General features: G+C 42.9%; 4 protein-coding genes and 1 pseudogene across 5 annotated transcripts; 4 read left to right on the top strand and 1 right to left on the bottom strand.

Annotated features, from left to right (window-relative positions):
• The first annotated feature begins 204 nt into the window (after nt 1-204).
• LOC135645755 (uncharacterized) lies at nt 205-4474 on the top strand. Of its 2 annotated transcripts, XR_010498855.1 has the most exons (7): nt 205-540; nt 752-848; nt 1254-1429; nt 1514-1583; nt 1684-1746; nt 3772-3819; nt 4195-4474. XR_010498855.1 is itself a non-coding variant. In XM_065164427.1 (6 exons), the coding sequence occupies exons 1-6, from the start codon at nt 382-384 to the stop codon at nt 4203-4205; spliced, it is 561 nt and encodes a 186-aa protein (XP_065020499.1). In that variant the 5' UTR covers nt 207-381; the 3' UTR covers nt 4206-4474. The 2 variants fall into 2 exon arrangements, 1 of the variants encoding a protein (XP_065020499.1); XM_065164427.1 differs by lacking the exon at nt 1684-1746 and having other exon boundaries at nt 207-540.
• A 136-nt stretch (nt 4475-4610) lies between these two features.
• Nucleotides 4611-6591, top strand: LOC135645754 (uncharacterized). The gene is made up of 4 exons (XM_065164424.1): nt 4611-5789; nt 5857-6094; nt 6205-6312; nt 6416-6591. The coding sequence occupies exons 1-4, from the start codon at nt 5538-5540 to the stop codon at nt 6481-6483; spliced, it is 666 nt and encodes a 221-aa protein (XP_065020496.1). The 5' UTR covers nt 4611-5537; the 3' UTR covers nt 6484-6591.
• Nucleotides 6592-7593: 1002 nt separating this feature from the next.
• LOC135646162 (serine/threonine-protein kinase BSK5-like) lies at nt 7594-12573 on the top strand. The gene is made up of 11 exons (XM_065165386.1): nt 7594-8103; nt 8272-8704; nt 8780-8994; nt 9102-9237; nt 9715-9848; nt 9924-10029; nt 10539-10624; nt 10931-11119; nt 11271-11435; nt 11921-12034; nt 12150-12573. Exons 2-11 carry the CDS (start codon nt 8623-8625, stop codon nt 12393-12395), a joined length of 1473 nt encoding a protein of 490 aa, XP_065021458.1. The 5' UTR covers nt 7594-8103; nt 8272-8622; the 3' UTR covers nt 12396-12573.
• Nucleotides 12574-12939: 366 nt separating this feature from the next.
• On the bottom strand, nt 12940-13732 carry LOC135646163 (17.3 kDa class I heat shock protein-like). The gene has a single exon (XM_065165387.1). The coding sequence runs from the start codon at nt 13606-13608 to the stop codon at nt 13108-13110; it is 501 nt and encodes a 166-aa protein (XP_065021459.1). The 5' UTR covers nt 13609-13732; the 3' UTR covers nt 12940-13107.
• A 4307-nt stretch (nt 13733-18039) lies between these two features.
• Nucleotides 18040-20187, top strand: LOC135644470 (transcription factor DIVARICATA-like; annotated as a pseudogene).
• Nucleotides 20188-20463: the final 276 nt, after the last annotated feature.

Raw genomic sequence — 20463 nt, 5'->3', positions numbered from 1 at the left:
TTATTTACGTATTTTTTTAAAATAATATTTAATTTGTCTAAAAATAGAGAATAGACTCGAAACGATGATACCAAACAGCGAGGAGGGGGGAGAGAGAGAGAGAGAGGGGTTGGAGGGAGAGAGGGGTTTCATGGGAGCACATGGAGTGAACTCGAGGACGACACGACACGTCACATGAGCAGTGGCGTCGCCGACTGTGCTCGCTTTATGCCTTGTCGCCTGTCACGTGTCACTCCCCCTACTTCCTCTCGCCCTATTTATACCTCCTCTTCTGGGGCGATGAGCCATAGAACAACGCAAAGTGGTCGTGGTGAGTGGTAGTGTTGTCTGCAGTGAGAGAGAGAGAGACAGAGAGAGAGAGAGGGGGGGGGGAAGGGTCGAATGGAAGGAGAAAAGAAGCCATCGTCATCTTCGATTGCCGATGAACTGTTAGACATCAGGAAGAGTGCGGGGACGCCCGCCGATTCCTCCTTTTCCTCTTCTTCTTCTTCCGCCTTGTCGCCCGGCTACTTCAGCAGTGTCTTCCCCACTGGTTCCACGGTATGCACGGTTGGCTCTTCTCAATGGGTGATCGATGATGGGTTTCACGACTTGTAGTGGATTATTTGTTTGAAGGACTAGGATTATAGTAGGGTTTCGGATTTTAAGGCAAATTGATTACTGCCTAATTGTTTTGGCATCTCCTCTTAATTTACTACGTAATGATTAGAACCGGTCCTAAATGAATGTGTTCTGTTCTACGACGTTGTAGGAGATGTCTAAGGATTCAGCAGAGAGTGACTTGTTCTGGACCTCCAGCGAGCGAAGGACAGATGATCTGATCGGGAACGCTCAGGCCGCTGCAGCAGGTCCTTGATCATGAACCAACTCATGGTTGATTTCGACTAGGTTTTCTATTCATTGTTTCTGCTAAATTAGGCCGTCCCCCATTTTTACTTTCTTGCAGTTTAATCAAGTTCTTATAATCCATTAGATACATGTAGTCCTCAATAAAGTAAACCATGAACATCATAAGCACCCACCGAGTGTTCATTGTTTCTTTTGCTATGCAACAACAAGAAGAAGAAGCTGAAGCTGCAATGTCACAACTATTTGGGTCTGGGTATATGGAGATCTTCTCCCACTATTGAGTTTTAAGTGTTCTATTTTGATGTAAAATCTCGAAGCAATGCTGTTAGGTTTTCTTGTTCTTGTTTTTGTCTTTTGTTTAAACAATTAGAAGTTGACCAGAAGGGCTAAATCTCCCTGCGCAGATGGGAAATCTCAGGGAAGTCCCAGCAGAAGGCAAACTACGTGGACCAAGGATGGTAAACCAGTCGATCCCAATCAATCAGAAGAATCGACCTACTTGTGCTCATCTGTGCACTATGGTGGTCGAGATTTCTATGTCAGCTCTCCTTCCAACCAAGTCTCTGGAGCTCCAAAAAGTGTAAGGGAATCAAAAAATTACATAACTAAAAGGAAACCAACATGTCCCACTGTTGTAACCAACCTTACTTTCTAATGCTACCAGGATAAAAAAGCTGATGAAGGGGATGATTCAGGTGACGCTAACATTGCAAACAGAGGTGAATGGTGGCAAGGTATGGCATAGGTCTATGTGCTTTATCTAAATACCATGAGTTCAAGAGTAGCAATTCAATAAATTTATTTGTTTGTTTCCCTAATTTATTAATTAATCAGGTTCCCTGTACTACTGAAGACACTGATTAGATCAGTATGCTCTTCTTTTAATAGAGGAGGAAGGTAGTTTGAAGCCTTGGGCTCTATTTTCACATATTTCCATTGCGTAAATTTTACTGATATTTGTTTTATTGTTTCAAGCTATTCCTTAATTAGTATTCTTTCACTTCATGAGACTAGTGATCTTATTAAGTTCCTACACATGATAGATGCTCAAGTAAGTTTGTCCTGATGTTTCATGATGTTACAACTTTTGAACCTAGAAGTGCTTGCCTCTTATCTGTGTCCGGGTTTAGCATATTCTTTGATAGGTCATGAAGTTATGTATGGCTTTGGTAGATTCTTTAACAATAGAACATTACCATCATAATGGAACTTTCTTGTTCAAAATATTCATTTATTGCTGTTTTGGGTCATTTCTTTTCTTACACCTATGCAAACATCCGTTTGGACTGTGTTATCTACTATAGGCTTTATTGGATGTCCAATTATTTTTGTATACTGAAATATAAAAAGCATGTCATTTCCTCAAATCGACACCATTTTGAAGCATTGTGCCGCTTTTTGGCCGTAACAAATTGTTAGTATATGGAAGATGAACATTTATTTAAGAAAGATTGTCAAAATTATGAAAATCATGGTTGGCCTGTATTTATTACTTCTCAAGTAATTGGATGGCCTTTGATGACCTATTCTTATTGCATCATCCTAAAGAGTCAATAGGATTGCAAATTTTTGGATGAAGCTTCAGCAGATGACTGGCGCTAAGAATGTTTAGGTTGCTGCTGCTTTTCAGTCAAGTAACCTTTGAAGATTTAACATACTTTGGAGTATGTCGCCTTCTGTTACCCCTCCCAAATCGTGTTTTACTGTACAGTATTTTAAAAACCATTTGGTGCGATGGAATGTTCCTTCATGTCTATTTTTTTATGACCATATTTCACAAGGTCAATTCAGTTCCTAAATTTGCTCAAACAATCTTTTGTTTGGCCTCTCTAACCATAATAGCTAGTGAGCTGCTTGCATATACAAGCTTAACCCACCACTCAGCATGACTTGTATCTTTCGTGAGCTCCTCAAATTGCAAATTGATTAGATCTTTACTCGAATACTCTTCTTCTCTCAACTGACCCCTTTTAGAGTGGTAGGTTCTCTGACTGATATGGCATAATTGCTTAAACATCTACCTTTGGTTTTATTAGAACAATGATAGATAGATTATCTGAATGTGCTTGATTTAAGTGAATATATAGTCATATATGGTGCTCAGTCATGGGAGAAGATTCATGTAGTCGCCCCTCAACTGTGAGGGTTGTTGTTGTTGAATTTGAAAGGTTGGTTTGTCATGCATCCAATTGTGACTCTTTCATCGATGATCTTTCCTTCTTAAACTGACTCGCGTACTTATGTGCATCGACCCTAACAGTGTTTTGAAATGCTATATTGCAACCGTCAACATTGCTTTGCACCACTCTGCTTGACCCAAATGGCCTGCTTTGCGCCACTCGCTCTGTGCACTTTTCACTCACTTCTCTTACACTTAAACACTTGGGTGACGAGTTGAAGTTGACCTGGATCTTTTTTCCAGGTCTGCATATTTTGCGTATTTTGCAGAGCAGGCAGGACTTGTCTTTATTTTTTGTCAGCTGGCTCGAGCTCGGTTTCCTATAGCTCTTGATAGAGAAGCTCGTTTTGTCAATTTTGTAGATTATTTCCAGCTTCCTCTTCTCATTACATAAAACTCGGAATTTTTTTTCTCTTCAGTGTGTGTATTAGTTATGGATGGAGTGGAGAGGAGAAATAGCAAAGCTCTGTTGGCCCATAAGCTTCGGTCTAATTTGGAGCACTAAATTTTACATGTGGAGCACCAGCATTTTGCTTTTTTTTTTTTTTTTGCCCATAGCATTGACCATAGTTTGACTAAAATTAATAATGAGAGGGTTATTAGTGTCTTTTAGCTCAATGTTAGTGATTTCTTATTCTTTTATCTTCCATAGCATTGACCATAGTTTGACTAAAATTAGTAATGAGAAGGTTATTATTGTCTTTTAGCTCAATGTTAATAATTTCTTTTTTTTTTAATCTCAGATGTTATTATTGAAGTGATGAACAGGGGAGACAACATGAGATTAAAAGGTAATATGCCTTTAGAGATTGATTAATTGATTGAAAGTAAGCGACATGAGATTGATTACCTTTATTTAGCAGAATTCAAAAAGCTAATAATGCCATTTGAAGAAGTCACCTTTTCTTGATATAGTATCTCCTAAGAATTGGGTTTTGATTTACGCAGAAGAACAAAAATAATTCATATTCCCATTATTTACTAATCCGAGGACCACACCATATTCTAATGGTAATCTGTGACAACAGCACATGCTGTTCTGGTCTCACTGGTTTAATCTTTTGTGTATTTGTATCTTCACGGTATCAGAATTCTTTAGTGTGATACTCTTCTTTCAAAAGCTTTACTTCTTCAGCTAATCTAATGTTCACTGTTTGGATTCCTAGTTGGTGTTTAGAGAGCTACTGCTGTCTCGGTGTGCTAGCTACTTACAGGAGTCAGCATAACCACCATATGAAGTGTCACTTCCCAGTTCTTTCTCGGGGTCTTCGATTCGCACGTCGTAAGATACTACTGTCTATGTACGAAGTAATTGTCTTTGTACGTAATTTCAGGTTTGGGCAGCAGAGAAGCTGTTTCGAGTCGTCGCCTCCAGTTTTTTACCGCAGTGTGGCTGTCAGGTTGCTCACAAATGTATATTTTAATGCACATGATAAGCTTTTATTAGTGGTTTGTTTGGATGAGGAGCTTCCAAAAATGAGTGGGCAGTGGAAACAATCTCCACCGACTCCCCCATATAAGAATTATCTTTGAGTTATACTTAAATCAATATGATTATGGACCACAATGATCCCTTTTTTTTATTAAAACAAAAATGTAACACGTTAACTCCAAAATATCTACTAAACTCCATGGGATTTGCTTATCCCATCTAATAAGTTTCTCACTTTTTCTAAAATATCATATTGTAATCAATAAATTCTGAAAGCATTCCTCCTCGACACGTTTTAAATTTTAAAAAATGATCGTTATTTTATTTCTTCGCACATTTAGAGCATAAAAAATATTATTTTTATTTCTAATAATATATCCTAGAGATGAAAGAGAGGATATAGGGTGAAATGGGTCCATCACGTTCAAGCGAGGGGGGCTTAAATGTTAAGCAAGACAAAGTGGCGGGTTGGTCGGGTGGGTGCACGACATCAAATGAGTCCAATGTAAACTAGGGTTTCCTCTTCACCTCGTCGTCCGTCCTCCAGTTTACTAATCCCACAAAAGGAAACCCTATATTCCCCACCCTCTACGTCTCCACTTTCCTCTTCCAACCATGTTTTGATAAAGCCATCTCTTCCATAAGAGAAGAGAAAGGGCAGGCCAAAACCTAAACCCACCCTTCTCCTCCTTGATCGCTCAGTCTCCCTCGTCCTTTGAACTACCCGCTTCCGAGGAAGCGCTCGTCGAGTTGCTTGTTTGGTCGTTGGCCATTATTGTTGTGGTTGTGTTTGATGGCGAACGCGTGCGAGGACGGAGCGCTTTGGCCGCCTTCGGAGTTCCTCCGCGGCGACTGCATCCGCCAGGGAGGAGCCAACGCGGGCTTCGCAGGGTCTCGCTTTCCCTGTGAGTCCCGCGTAGGTTGTGATCCCGTTACAGAGAGCGACTACATGGCCAGGCTCTCCCATCAGATGGCTCGCTGCTTTCCCCAGGACGACGATGACGTAAAGAAGCCGTAACTTCTCATTAGCGACGAAGCCATGAGGGGCCTCGAGTCCGCTGACATGGGTGGTAGGGCATGGGGCGCTTGCTGCAGTCCGCGCTCTGCCTGCGGTCCGCGTCGACCAAGAGGAGCCCCGATAGCCCCTCGTTGGTCTCGTCGTCTCCGCTGGAGCAGCGGCACAAGGACGAGCCCTGCGACCTGCTCCGCGATCTCGGTCGCTGCCAGAGCCTTTACGACCACGGGATGCTTGGCCAGCCGAAGAGCACCACCGGAGGATACTACGCCTCAGGCCCGGTTCTCACCCGTCATCGACTACAAGCAGCTTATGTGAGCGTCTGATTCTTCGTACCGCGTTATCCACCTCCGATCTTTGACCTCTGGTGTTCTTTGCTAGTTCTATCACCTGAAGCGGCAGCAAATGATGAAACAGCAGCTCTGCGCGGCCTGGGAAAGGCAGAGCAAACCTGGGTGGCCACTGGACCTATCTTCCTCCGCGTGGCCGCCTTCGCTGCCGGCCTCTGGGATGCATGCCGTCTTCCTCAACAACTCCAGGGCCCGGAAGGAGTCCGCCGGCACCGGCGTCTTCCTGCCCCGGACTGCCGACAACATGCTCGAGCGACGGAAAAGGGCCGGTAAGCGTGCCACATAGTGCGGAATCTAGCAGATTCTCTTGTCGTCCAGACTAGTTTGTCTTGTTTCTCTTTGTTCTCGGTGGCTTCCCATGTCTTCCTCCATGGTATAGCCTGTTCGACCGTTCTGGTTCCTGATCGAGTGGTGCAAGCATTGAACCTGAGGCTGGATGAGTTCGCAGCGCAGCAACGCTTCCCCGGTGGCTTCGTTCTGAGTCGTGGTAAGTAGACGAGTTTGTTTCAGCTCCGCGGGTGCTGTCTTCCTGAGCTAAGGAAATGTGTTCGACAGAGGCTCTTCTCATCGGTTGAAGTGGGGCGGTGCAGGCACAGTCACATCAGAGAAAGAAACATCACCTCACCGCCCAGCGGACTGCCGCAGCAGCAGCACATGAGATGGGGCTCCCCCAGCAGTGGACATACTGACATCACCTTCCTCGTATGTCGATGATGTGAAGGAGCTGTTGGAAAATACTTGTCTTAATGTAATCAGCATTAACTCCCTCGTTCTCTTTAGCGTGTCGTTTGTGAGCTTTGCCTCAGCTCTGGTGTTGCTGGGCGTGTGATGGGTTGCCATGAATGCGCTGTGTACGCACGGAGGAGGCGGGCGCATCGCACGGCATTGGTTCGGTGCGTGCCAGCGCAAATGTCGAGGCTATAAGGGTCTCTGCCCACCCATGTTGTCCGAGCCACTCGGTTCGGGAGTGTTGGACCAACAGCCACGATAAGTAGATATCACGTCGACTCCATTGCTGCTTTCACAAGTGTATTCGGACTGCAATGCTTTGATGATCGTATAAGTAGATACTTATTGGGTCAGATTGTATACGGATGAACTTATCAAAAAAAATTAAAATAATATTCTGAAGTGAAGAAAGATTAAGATCGATTATTATTATTAATTTTAATTTTAATATTTTGAATATTGAGCTTATCCGAATTAACGAGTGTAGTGTATTGGCCTGGGGAGATATCAAATTGCATCATTAGGATATAACGTGTCATGACATCTCACTCATGACATGCTAACAACATGTATGCATTAAGCAAAATTTCACTATTGGAAACCATAAAGCCTCACTCTAAAGCATGTTTTTTAGTACACTCGAAAGGCAAGATGTTCCACCGACAACCAGACATGCAGTATGGGCCGGCCTGGCGCCGAAGAAGCCACGCGCACCGATGCAGGCCATTCATGGCGGTACGCATAGAGACTCCTCGTCGCATTGCATTGATGCAATTGCATTTGGCATTCCTTCTGGCTTCCTGTGCAGTCGTTACCATTCGTATTCATCTTGATGCCGGTGCAGGAAAAGAATCATGTTGCTGGTTCACCCATGTCTACTTGTCCCACGGCCATTAGCCGCAGGGCCATGAGGTTTGGCCTCATCCACCACCGCCTGCGTGATAGCATATGATCGAGCAGTCCCTTTTCTGGACCTTTTGATGGCAATGCATGTTATGCTGCATCATGGAATCAGCAGCTGCCATGATTCCTGTCACAAGGAGAGGGCATTGCATGTCTGCTGCGCCCAAAAGGCTTAACACACCATGTGTTGCAGAATCTGCTCCATCTCACCCTTTCTTCTCGTAGTAAATCCAGTGGGAGGAGGCTGTATTCGCCTGGGACAAAGCTCAGCATTTGGTCCCTCCCTGCTTTGCTGGGGCGAGCCACGGCGGTCTCCTCTCTCTCCTGCACCAATCTAAAGCAAAAGAAGAGAGGCACTTCGGTGTCTATCATGACACCATGCAGGCTTACACGATGGTCCCTCGCATTCATGTCCTTTTGGGAGGAAAGATTGCTCTGTTCCAGGCTGTGAGGTGGGAAGGGGATATGTTATTTCCGCTACCGGACGTGAAGCCGATCGACTCGAAGGCCCTGCAACAAAGAGATTTCACAGCTCATCGCTGTTGCTTGCCTCCCGATTCTTCTCGATCATCACATAAATTAAGTAAATTGCCCACATCCGAGACTCCATGAGGGAGAAAGGAAGGGCCACAGCAAAAGCATGGAGGTAATAAAGCCACAGCATCCATGCAGTGCAGCTTCGTATTGAATGATGCATACATCGCACCACTGGATGTTTCCTGTGACTTGCCTTTATGAACCTCACGAGGAGTTTGCACGTACATGTATCGGACACTAACCACTGTGCCTTCTTGGTCTTCATTACCTACTGCAGCACTAGCACTGTAACAACGACGCTGCGGCACGGGATGGCTCGGAGACTTGGGAGGCAGCAGGAGGAATGAACGAGGTACGAATCAAACATATATATTAAGAGCATCAGCGGATGCGAGGAAGGCTTTGTCGCAAACATCGCTGGTAGATACAGTACTACAGAAGCGCATTGCAGAGAGACAAGTTTGGTGGGCTTGGACGTCAACAAGAATGACACCGAATCCATCCTGAGATCCACTTCCCAAGTTTACTGTTCCCTTGCTGCTGTTTCTTTTGCCGCCGCCTCCTTTATGCTGGGGTTCGTAGTGTAGCGGAAGCAAGAGCTTAGCTTTTCTGAGAGAGTGGCGCAAGAATGGGAGTTCGATGCTCCACATTGTCCCTGTGCTGGTGGCCGACCCACTTCAAGTCCTCTGTGCTCGAGCCGGATGATCTCGGTACCGTGTAGGAGTAGGACTGCTTTCCACTTTGGTTTATGTGATGGTCCTTGATTTGGTGTTGATGGAGTGCAGAGAACGGGGGAGGCGACGGCGACGGCATGTTCACGGAGTACAGCTTGGAGGAGCTGCGGGCCGCCACGGACGGCTTCTCGCCCGAACACATCGTCTCGGAGCACGGGCAGAAGGCCCCCAATGTCGTCTACAGGGGCCGCCTCTTCCCCGGCGACCGCGCCGTCGCCATCAAGCGCTTCAACAAGTTCGCTTGGCCCGACGCCCGCCAATTCCTCGTCGGTCACATCCGCCCCTCGCTTGCTCTTCTTCCTCTTCTCCCTCTCCCCCCCCACCCCCTTCTCTTTTGGCGATCTCTGATCTGGGGATGGTTGTGGTGGCGCAGGAGGAGGCGAGGGCGGTGGGGCAGCTCCGAAGCGAGCGGCTGGCCAATCTCATCGGTTGCTGCTGCGAGGGCGACGAGCGGCTGCTGGTGGCGGAGTTCATGCCCCATGAGACCCTGGCCAAGCACCTCTTCCACTGTATGTGAACAAGCAAAACCCTCACTTTGGCTAATTTATGGAATCATTTGGGGTAGAAAAACATATGATCTTACTACTTCTCACTTCAACCATCATTTATCCAACCAAATACATTTTTCTTGATCACAGTAAACCCTATCTTTTCCCCTTCTCTTTCCAAGACCAATGTCTGTCTCTCCCAGTCATCTATTCCATCACGGATGATGCATTGGACGGAACCAATTTGGTAGATTCTAGGGTTCTGATCATGAATGGATGAGTAGTACATATTGTTCTTGAATCCCATTTCTAGCTGAAGTGCCTATGATGTTTTCTGGATCGACCATCTTGAATGGTGGTAATTGTTATGCTTCATTTTCATGTTTCTCTTGATCTATATCTTTTAGAATTGATGATTATGAGAGAGGAACTTCTTGCCAATTGTATATTGCTATGAATTACCATATGATGGCCAAGTTCCATAACTCAATATGGCAGGGGATACACAGCCTTTGAGTTGGACGATGAGGATAAGGGTGGCATTGTACCTTGCACAGGCATTAGAATACTGCAGCAGCAGAGGGCGTGCACTGTATCATGATCTCAACGCATATAGAGTTCTCTTCGATCAGGTGATATTATTTCTTTCTGCCAGCTTCGTTAGGTGCTCACATTGCAATCACTCGCTAAACATCAACATATGACAGGATGGTAATCCTAGGCTGTCCTGTTTCGGACTCATGAAGAATAGTAGAGATGGGAAGAGCTACAGCACAAACTTGGCCTTCACACCTCCAGAGTACCTCAGGACAGGTATACGATTCTAAAAGAGAGCTTTGAATTTGGATGTTCCTGATTTGGCTTCCTGATAACTTGGACTTGCTTGAATCCGGTTGTGTATGCTGTGGCTGCAGAATACCCTTTTTTTCTCAGATTTGTAATAGCATAATTCCATAGAGATCTTGTGTCTTTGTAGAAGATGATTTCCAAATGCATCACCGCAAAACATTGGCAAATAAATTTTGTTGGCATGTCCATCCTATGAATTACATATGCAAGTCGATTAAATCCTTGGTATATTGTCGATAGTTGACAGATTTTTTTAAGATTAGATGCAGAATGCTCTACTTATTTTGTTGGTCCACCTCAGATCTTTCGATAAAATACTAGATTCTACCTGAATCTTATTTCACCTATCTTCCCCTTTTAAAATTTATCTCTTGAACATTATATACCACTTAATTAACAGTATAAGGAAGGCTTTCATTTTCTTCTTTGATTGTCACATGTACTACAATTTTCTTCTTTGATTGCTTTGGCAGGGAGAGTGATACCAGAGAGTGTAGTGTACAGCTTCGGAACACTTCTGCTCGACCTTCTTAGCGGAAAGCATATTCCTCCAAGTCATGTAGGTTCTTTCCTTCCCATGCTTCTCATAATTCAAACTACATACAATATCCATATACTCCTTATATGCTTTCATAAAGAAAAACATCTTTTTTTTTATAATCGAGATTCTAGCTTTTGTATTTTTGGTCGATTTAACTCCATAGAATCTGTTGCTAAATCTTGATGGTTTTCTTAATAGCAATCGAGGTATCATTGCATTTCCTTGTTTTTTATCTTGCTTTCTTCTATACGGGGATTTAACTATGCAATTGCACTACTGCTTTTCCTTCTTTCAATAATTTTAGATTTGAAATTATGTTCCCAGGCACTTGACCTGATCCGAAGTAAGAACTTCCGGACACTGATGGACTCTTGTTTGGAGGGGCATTTCTCAAATGCTGATGGGACTGAGTTGGTTCGATTAGCTTCTCGTTGTTTGCAATATGAACCTCGCGAGAGGCCAAATGTAAAATCACTAGTTACTTCTTTGGGATCGCTTGAAAAGGATGCAGAGGTAAGGCATTCGATACACATTCTTTCTTGAACTGAGGTCTCATTGCTGAAAAGCTGATTGTGAAAAATGCAATTTCTTTAATTGATTAGAGAGGTTTCTAAAGTTTACTTCCAACATTCCTGATCCAAATATAAGAAACTCAATGTCGCAGGTGCCTTCGTACACACTGATGGGCATTCTGAATGGTCCTGTGACTTCGAAGCAAATGATTAAACTATCACCACTTGGCGAAGCTTGTGCAAGATTGGACTTGGTAGCTATATATGAAATACTAGAGAAGGTTGGATACAAGGACGAGGAGGGCTTAGCGAATGACGTAAGCAAACAATTATCGTTTGCCTCTCTTCTTTTCAAAGATCTTTTTTTCTGTTATCATAGAACCTGTTGTTGGTCTTTCAGTTAAATCTGTCCATTGTTCTGCATGCATGTCATGAATCTTAATGATAAGTTATCCATGTTTTTTTCATTGCATTGATAAAGTTGGGTTAAAAATTATGTTCTTGCATGTCAGATATCTGCTTGTTGTTTAAAGTCGTACAAAGAAATCATTATAATTGCTCAACTGAGCACTTTTTTTTTTTTTCCCGCGAAACCAAGTACAAGTCATATGAAAGTTTTACAAACTGGTTGTGATTTCCCCATCATAATCATGATGATAGTTTCTTTACAAAGTTGTGTGGTTTTTTTTTATCTGTTTAATGTGAAATGGCACTACCTTTTTCCAGTTTGCCATTTAACTATCATTTGCCAGTTGTTTCTCTGATAATTCTTTTCTGATACATGTGACTACTCCTTCTGCAGCTGTCTTTCCAAGCCTGGACCAGCCAAATCCAGGAGACTTTGAACTTTAAGAAGCATGGGGACAATGCTTTTCTAGCTAAAGATTTTGAAACTGCAATCGATTGTTACACACAGGTAGCAGTCAACGAGTTTAACTATTACACTATTTTGCGGAAGGATTCTTCTATGGTTTATATTTCTTCTTTCAGTTAGATATTACAAATTTCAACGTTGTTTTGGGATTTTGTAGTTCATTGACGGCGGAACAATGACTTCTCCGACCGTGTTGGCACGTCGATGCGTATCGTACCTCATGAACAATATGCTGCAAGAAGCTCTGGGAGATGCTATGCAAGCACAGGAAGCATCACCAGAGTGGCCTACCGCTTACTATCTTCAAGCTGCTGTCCTTCTCAGCCTTGGAATGGACAGCGATGCCGAAGAAACGATCAAACATGGTGCCAAGCTTGAAGCCAAGCGGAAAACCAGAACCTGATATATAAATTATCATGTGATTTATTGTCATATCTTTTTTCTCAATTTTTTTTTACAATTAGGTATGTTTGTCTACTTTTTCTCGCTTGTCGGGATGTGAAAGCTGATTTTCTTTGTATTATGTTCGGAAAATCGAGTTGTATTTAAGAAATAGAGTTGCTGCCATTGATGTGTCTGTTCAAGAGAAAAGAGCTAAATATCGATAATTAGCAGGTAATTAACTATTATAATATGCCACAAGAGTAAACAATATAGATTTATTATAGTACACTTAATTAAAAAAAATATAATATTCAGTTGATGTTCATATGGTCCAATTGATTGTGCTTCCACATATAAGTAATTATCATGAATGAATATTTTCCTATCAGCTACAAGAGATTGAGTTGTAGTTAGTTAAAATTATTAAGTAATTATCATCACCCCTATATTATCATAGAGACAAAGAAAGAAAACGACCACAGCAATATGTATGTGGAAGGAGACAAGTCAACGCTAGCAATATGTACGTGGAAGAGCACAAGTCAACGCTAGCAATATGTATGTGGAAGAACACAAGTCAACGCTAGTCCATATTTTATTCACAAAATATCATAGTCCATTCTCGAAACAAAACGCATGACAACCTGCGATCGCACGACACGATAGTTAAAGTCGCGATTGGGGGGACACACACTCACGCCCCCTTATTCACGCGAACACACAGCAAACATTCAACCGGAGATCTCGATGGACTTGACATTGGGCTTCTTGACCCCCTCCTTGGGCACGGTGACGGTGAGCACGCCGTCCTCCATGGCCGCCTTCACCTGCTCCACCTTGGCGTTCTCGGGGAGCCGGAACCTCCGGAGGAACCTGCCGCTGCTCCGCTCGACGCGGTGCCAGGTGTCGGTCTTCTCCTCGTGCTCGCGGCTCCGCTCGCCGCTGATCTGGAGGACGCGGCCGTCCTCCACCTCCACCTTGACCTCCTCTTTCCTCAGCCCCGGAAGGTCGGCCTTGAACACGTGCGCCTCCGGAGTCTCCTTCCAGTCGATGCGAGTGTCAGCGGCGAAAGCCGAGGCTGCGCCGGCGTAGGAGGAGGTGGGGAAGGGGATCCGGGGGAACGAGAGGTTGGAATCGAAGGGGAAGCCTTCGAAGGGGTCCCAGAGGTCGAGGGAGAAGGGATCGAAGATGTTGCTCCGCCGAGGGCCGAATCCGAAGGGGGTGAGCGACATCCTTGGTCCGATCGATCGCAAGAAGAAGGCCGGTGAATGGGGACAGGGACTACCGATGGTGGAATTCTGAAGCTTCTGGGTGGGATTGAAAGGGGCGACGGGGACGGTTAAATGGGAGCATGAGAATGGCTTCTGGAGAATTCCTCAGCCTTCTGGTGAGTTGGCCCATTCGTCGGAGCGACACAGGACGGGGAACCCTCGAGACGAATCCAGATTGTTCCTCTTGCGCACCGTTTGATGGGCTGGGCCGTCATATTGACCCAAATCAGGCCCACATCAAATGGACGTCACAATTGGTGAGATTTAAACTCTCTTTTAAGTCGAACAAATTAAATGACATTTTTGGTGCTTCATTTGTTCCTCGGATGTCCTCTTCCTTTTATTATCATTTCCTTTATATTTACTGTACTAATATTAGCATACATTTATCTTTCTACTATGTTCCATTCCATCTTCGTTCGAGTCCCTCTTCCATCTTTCTATCAGTTCCCTTATACTTCTCTTCTGAGACTTTTGCTGACTCTAACATTTGTCTGTTCTCAGAGTCAGGAGAGAATATCTTCATATTAATCAAATGCTGACATATTAATATCTACTTGCTTGAGGAAGGAGCTCAATATCTTCCAAAATGGTACGATGAATAATTTAGGTGGGACCATCTCAATATAGGTATGTTAGCTTGAACTACAATATGCATTCTACTTGAAACGAGACATACATAAATAGGGAAGCTATTACACCTTAGAAAAATATTCTTACTTATCTCATTTATATTTAAAGTTTAACTAAATAATAGAAAGGATATTGTCAATTTAACATTATCTGACATGGCGTTCAAACCGAAAAAAGAAAACAAAAGTTATCCCTCGAACAAAGGATATGGGCATGGATCCAAAACAGATAGTTATGAGTTCTCATTGTCCTTGTCATCTATGTAGATGATTAAAAATTATAATCCAAAAATATTTCACATAATATATTATCTTTTCACTATTAAGTATAAGAGCTCACTTTTTTAACATAGTCAAGATGTCACTTTTTTATCATTAGTGATCACACACATCTACCTCAAATTACTAACTCGATTGTCGAAAGAATTAATATTTCTTTTTCTAATCTCGATCTTTATGTAGGTGACACATAAGACAATTCCTCATGAGCTTGGCGTTTCTACTTTGGAGGTATCTTGAACAATCTTCTCAAGAGCTCAACATTTTCATCTCGAATGTATTTCAAATAATCCTACACACAGGTTTGAACCATGTCGAGCTGACCTGATCGTTAATGATAGATTTCCCGACTTGACCCCTCCAAAGCTCAAGCCAAGAGTGGAGTGGAATAAAAGAGAGTTTCATGGAATCCAAGCGAGTTCCTTGGCGTCGGCTAGGTGGTGGGCTTTATACTTGCACATGGGGGTCGATCGTACCTGATTCGTTAATGACCGTCGATCCCTTAGGCGGCCAATCCATACCTTCTGCGTGGACGTCGGTCGACTTGTACGAAACGATGCCGAGCGATGCCATCCCGAGCTTTCTGGGGTGGTTTCGTACCCGACGGTACTATCTCGAGTTTTTCGGAGCGGTTTCATACCCGATAACGTCGACAGTTTTTCGGGACAACTTCATACCTGATAGCGTACCTTGCACTATCCCCGCGTGGGAGGATGGCTGAGTTCGAGGCATTGTGTCAATGTGGTCCATCACATCGGCTTTTAAGTTCGTGTTGTGCCACAGGCATACTACCAAAATATGCTCTATCAGGTATGATTAGCAATTTTCATCTCAACAAGGACTCGACACACATGAATTGCTGTCGCAATTGGGGTATAGATCATGATACTTTTGCACCTCGGCAAAAATCGAGCTTTTATCTATCGTGTTCATCCCCTCAACATATGAATAAACCACTATGCTAGTTTAGTAGATGGTGACAAAAGAAATTAATTCTCTCATTGTAGGTTCACTCTGTCATCACAATCAACTAAATAGAAATAATATACTTTATATCATAGCAGGAGACATCCTCTAGCAGATGATATTCTTTAATAGCATAGTATTACTCATTCTTTGTATAGCAAATTATAGTAAGAAAGGGGACTAAGACTCTCATCTACTAGACCGGACATGAAAGAAAAAAAAATATTTGGAGCTATTTCTAATCCTTTCTTTTTTTTTTTCTTCTTTGTTCTTTGTTCTTACTTAATAGAGTTCGAAAAGTTCTATCCTATGTAATCAAACGGTTTCTAACTAGAAAATTTTGATGTTTGGGTGTTCTAGCCTATGTAATATGTATTTTAATCCAAATGAGCTATAGGTAAATCACCTTGGTAAAAGCCAAGTTCAATCTCCATACATAGATAAATCACTATACTAATTTGGTATATGATAATTAAAAATAATAATATTTTAGTAATAGTGATAAGGTCATTTAGTCCCACATTGGTTGAGGAGTATGAGAATCAAGAATCAATTTCTCTAAGTCCGTTGAGTCTCCCTTATCCATATGGATGTCTTTTGAAGCTCACATGTTCCAAATTGAAGATTATGGGAATCAAGAGCGTTGTGATCAACTAAGACTCTCGACACAAAAGGAGAAACACTTAGAGCTATTTCTATCTCTTTTAATTTGTATACATTTCACCAATTTAACTAGAATCTAAGGGATTTATCGTGATTAAGAACACTTTCTCTATTGTAGTACAAGAGGGAACATCACATAAGATATAAATGATATTTTTTAGCAGCAAACTATAATTCTTCATCATGACAATAAAAGAAATAAAAATGATTCTTTAGTCGTAGATTTATTTCACTAAAGTGAAATAATATGCTTTATATTATAGAAGATACAGATAATATCATTTAATAGCAAACTATTATTCTTCTCGCTTTATGAAGATTTGTGTCTATATAAGTGAGAGAAGACGGAAAGAAAAAGACTTGTTTCAATCACATGTGATTTGACTTATTGGGATAAGCTACTCGATGTTGTCGTCGACGGAGACGTCTCGTAGTGCAGATTCCATAACTCTTGCCGGAGGAGAACAATAAGTGGATGGGTTCCTCCTCACTGTTGCCTACTGAGAAGTGTAGGAAGTTCGATCACAAACGAACCAGCTTTTAATAATAATAATAATGTTATTATTATTATTATGTTTGAACAAGCATTATTTATCTATAAGGTTGATTGAATATAGCATGCCATGAAAATTTTAAATAAAAAAAAAAAACCTTCTTTAGTAGTGCAAAATAAAAATAATTTTTAATCTGTATAGATTTATTTTGAATTAATATTAAGAATATACTAATATCAGATCTTTCTGTTTCATTTCAAATGAGATGTGTGATTCGAGGAATTAATTCTTATATTAAAATAAAATTATAAACTTTATTTTTAAATTTTTATTTAATCAAGAAATATATATTTTTATCGAACTATATTAGAAGTACATGTAGATCTATCCATCCATAAAATATAGAATACTTGAGCCGATCGAATAATTTTCTATCTGACTTGAGCCGATCGATCGATCGAAAATTATCCTAATTTTTATTCAGGACTCACATCGGAGAAGAGAAAAAAAGACATAAGATGAGAATGTGCTCTTTATTATTCATGTTGGGATGGATGCTAAAAGTTTGACATCTATTTTGATACACGTCTAATGTATGTAAAGGATATTTTGTGACGGCTGGAATGTCTTGTGAGTTCCGTATCTTACTAATTTCAATGTTGTTAGTGAAAAAATGAACGATGAGTCAGTATGGTCTGGTCCATGGGTCGATATCGGGAGTCTTCTATCTGCTGAGTTGGATGCCGAGGTCGATCGGGCCCTCGGGACGGGGTGCTGATCAGCGTTCCTTGGTGTGCTGATCCGAGCGCTGTGTATACCGATCTGCGTCTCTCCTTCTCCGAGGTAGTTGACAGCTTGTCTTCGTGAGGTGGTTGAGTTTTTCTACGAAAATGACCCTTGTCGGGATCACCCGACGAGGCCCCTCCGACGAGCAAGTCAGTCGAGTGATCGATTCATTTTTTTCCTCCTCTTCTGGTCAGATGCTGGCTAGGGGTCTTTATATTACTGTACGTGGGTCGATCGTATGCAGGTTGGCATAGTGGACGTGCCGAGCAGTGCCTTAGTATGGATTCTGACTTGGTGTGTCTTGGGGACGGCGTTGTCTCGGGGCTCCCGAGGTCGAGCAGTGCCTTAGTACAGAGTCTTACTTAGCGTGTCTTGAGGGCGACGCTGTCTCGGGGCTTCCGAGGTCAAACAGTGTCTTAGTACGGATTCTTACGTGATGTGTCTTAGGGGGGCAAAATATGTCATATCAAATGTAATTTATTTTTCTTTCAGACAAAAAAAAGAAAGAAAGAATATTATTGATGATGTCATAAATAGCTTTACTATATATTCTCCTCATTGTTTGTTTATAAAGGAATGGGGGGAAAAGGGAGAGCGGCCACAGACTCCACCAACAGCCTATCACAGCCCCCCGACGTGTCTTCTCTTCTTTACTTCGCATTTAGATCTCACCACCATTGGCAACGGAATATATCGGAGGAGGAGGAGACGAAGGAGCCAATCGGCTTATAGATCCACTGCTTCCTCTTTCTCTTCTCTTCTTTCTTTCTTTCCTCGGTCCGTATACCCATCCCAACCGAGGGCCTCCGAGTTCAGCCAACGAGAAGAAAGGTCACGTCTTTGCGTCTCCTTCTTCTTCTTCTTTGTGTGTCTTGTGGGTACTCGTGATCTTTCGAGCTGCTTCAATTTTTCTCTTGTTTTGCTCCTTTGGAGTCTCTGTGTTGGCCTCCTCTTGCTCAGTCTCTTACTCGATTGACCTGCAGAACAACGTTCCAAGGGCCTTGGAAAACCTCACCTCGAATTCTCTTGAACCCTCTGTCCATCTATTTGCGGTTTGTCTTCTTCAATTTCAAGTTGTCAAGACCTTTTCTTTTTCCTCTTATTCAAATTGTTTGGGCTTCTTGGTGTGTGGTCTCGACTCCGTTTCTCTTGAATTTGCCTCCGGTTGCTTCTTTCTGCAGTGGAATCTAAGCTCGAGTTTCAATCTTGAGCTCGGGGGAAAGGAGGGCAACATCTGCGACATGACGACAAGGTCGTGGATGGAAGTCCTTCCTCCGGCGACGGTGCCGTGTTACCCCAGCTCAAGTTGGTTCATTGGCGAGAAAATGAGTGGGGGCGGCATCGGAGCCGGAAACTGGACCCCGGAAGAGAATAAGCGATTCGAGTATGCCCTGGCGAAGTTCGACAAGGACACCCCTGACCGCTGGGAACAGGTGGCGGCGTCTATCCCCGGTAAGACCGCGTGGGACGTGGAGAGCCACTACCGGGATTTGTTGGACGATGTGAGCGATATAGAAGCCGGGCGGATCCCATGTCCTGGCTACGACTCTTCGTCTTTTACACTGGACTGGGAGACCAATTACGGCTTCGAAGCGTCCACGCAACCTTACTGCATTGGTGGGAAGAGGTCAGCAGCGCGAGCATCGGATCAAGAGAGGAAGAAAGGAGTTCCCTGGACCGAAGATGAGCACAAGTAAGTCGCTCATAATCTATTCGATCTAATGCTCCTATTGCCAACTTTGTCTTATGATGCCTGATTTATCCTGCTATATAGTTTTGATACTGGTGGTGCTCCTACCGTACCTTAGCCTGTTCTTTGAGATTGTAGAAGGTGTCAGGTAACGATGGGAGTTTGTGTTGCTTTTGCAGGCGCTTTCTGTTTGGTCTCAAGAAATATGGAAAAGGGGATTGGAGAAATATATCTCGGAATTTTGTGATCACTAGAACCCCTACCCAAGTCGCTAGTCATGCACAAAAGTACTTCATCAGACTTAATTCAGGTGGCAAAGATAAGAGGAGGTCCAGCATACATGACATTACTACTGCGAATTTGCCTGATAATAGGCCTCCTTCTCCATCTCAGTCATCCGATCCTGCCACTCAGACAAGCTTGGCTTCTACACCGATACCGTCGGCCCCATTCTCATCAATCCTTGATTCGAGTCATCCCAATGAAGCAACTACAATTGCAACTTCTTCGGTGCAGGGGAGTACAATTCGTGCAACCAAATTATGGAGCGACACCTTATGGTCTGCAACTAGAAGATCATGCACCTCGGAGTGGCACACTCGATGCTACCGTGGTTCGGGACCATGATTTGCTATTTGAGATGCGATCGATCGAGTCATCGTCACTGCCATGGATGATTAGTTATAGTCCAACTATCCGCTAAACAAATCATCTTTGGATGTTTGTTGAGAAGAAAGGATGTGATAAACAATCCTACAGAGAATCACAAGACTCAGAGAAAAATCTGAAATGCATCCAGGCTCGGAGAAGGTGAATGAGGGTTGGTGATCCTACTGTCCGAAGAGAGTTCAAGGATACAAAATTGGAGCTCATTCCTTGTTTTCTTCTTCTTCTTTTCTTTCTATAGTATGTATCATGGTTATTATACACTACAGAAATAATACTTGTACCTGCATCAAGGCAGTATCCTCACTCTTACTGTTTGTGATGTGCTTTAATTTTATAAGCTCTGCACAGCAAGAAGCAAACGTGAATCCTGTCTTCCTATTCCCTGCTTAAATTTCAAATTTGAGCATCAAAAAATCGAATCGAAGATCTGCACTACACCTTCAGGTTGATTGGCCAATGCATGTTCTGAACTGTCTCACACTGAAGCTCTTACCAGGGAATGATTGAATGCATGTTTTCTTTGTAGCTGGAGGTTTCCTGGTCACTCTGTGTGCTTCCTTTTACCAAATCAGACATGAGCTTGTATGAGAACTGATTCTGTTGGTTCAGTCTGTGTATCATGCAAAACCAATGCCAA

Source organism: Musa acuminata, chromosome BXJ3-8 (assembly GCF_036884655.1).
Source record: "Musa acuminata AAA Group cultivar baxijiao chromosome BXJ3-8, Cavendish_Baxijiao_AAA, whole genome shotgun sequence".
NCBI lineage: Eukaryota > Viridiplantae > Streptophyta > Magnoliopsida > Zingiberales > Musaceae > Musa > Musa acuminata.
This window is presented reverse-complemented; position numbering and strand designations above follow the sequence as displayed.

Bases quoted from the DNA above. Each gene is read 5' to 3' on its own strand.
- LOC135645755 (XM_065164427.1), top strand. From the start codon at position 382: ATGGAAGGAGAAAAGAAGCCATCGTCATCTTCGATTGCCGATGAACTG. The intron at 849-1,253 runs GTCCTTGATCAT...CTCCCTGCGCAG, and splicing joins CGCTCAGGCCGCTGCAGCAG to ATGGGAAATCTCAGGGAAGT. The intron at 1,584-3,771 runs GTATGGCATAGG...TTTTAATCTCAG, and splicing joins CAGAGGTGAATGGTGGCAAG to ATGTTATTATTGAAGTGATG.
- LOC135645754 (XM_065164424.1), top strand. From the start codon at position 5,538: ATGGGGCGCTTGCTGCAGTCCGCGCTCTGCCTGCGGTCCGCGTCGACC. The intron at 6,095-6,204 runs GTAAGCGTGCCA...TCCATGGTATAG, and splicing joins CGAGCGACGGAAAAGGGCCG to CCTGTTCGACCGTTCTGGTT. The intron at 6,313-6,415 runs GTAAGTAGACGA...GGGGCGGTGCAG, and splicing joins TGGCTTCGTTCTGAGTCGTG to GCACAGTCACATCAGAGAAA.
- LOC135646162 (XM_065165386.1), top strand. From the start codon at position 8,623: ATGGGAGTTCGATGCTCCACATTGTCCCTGTGCTGGTGGCCGACCCAC. The intron at 10,030-10,538 runs GTATACGATTCT...TTGCTTTGGCAG, and splicing joins TCCAGAGTACCTCAGGACAG to GGAGAGTGATACCAGAGAGT. The intron at 11,436-11,920 runs GTAAGCAAACAA...CTCCTTCTGCAG, and splicing joins AGGAGGGCTTAGCGAATGAC to CTGTCTTTCCAAGCCTGGAC.
- LOC135646163 (XM_065165387.1), bottom strand. From the start codon at position 13,608: ATGTCGCTCACCCCCTTCGGATTCGGCCCTCGGCGGAGCAACATCTTC.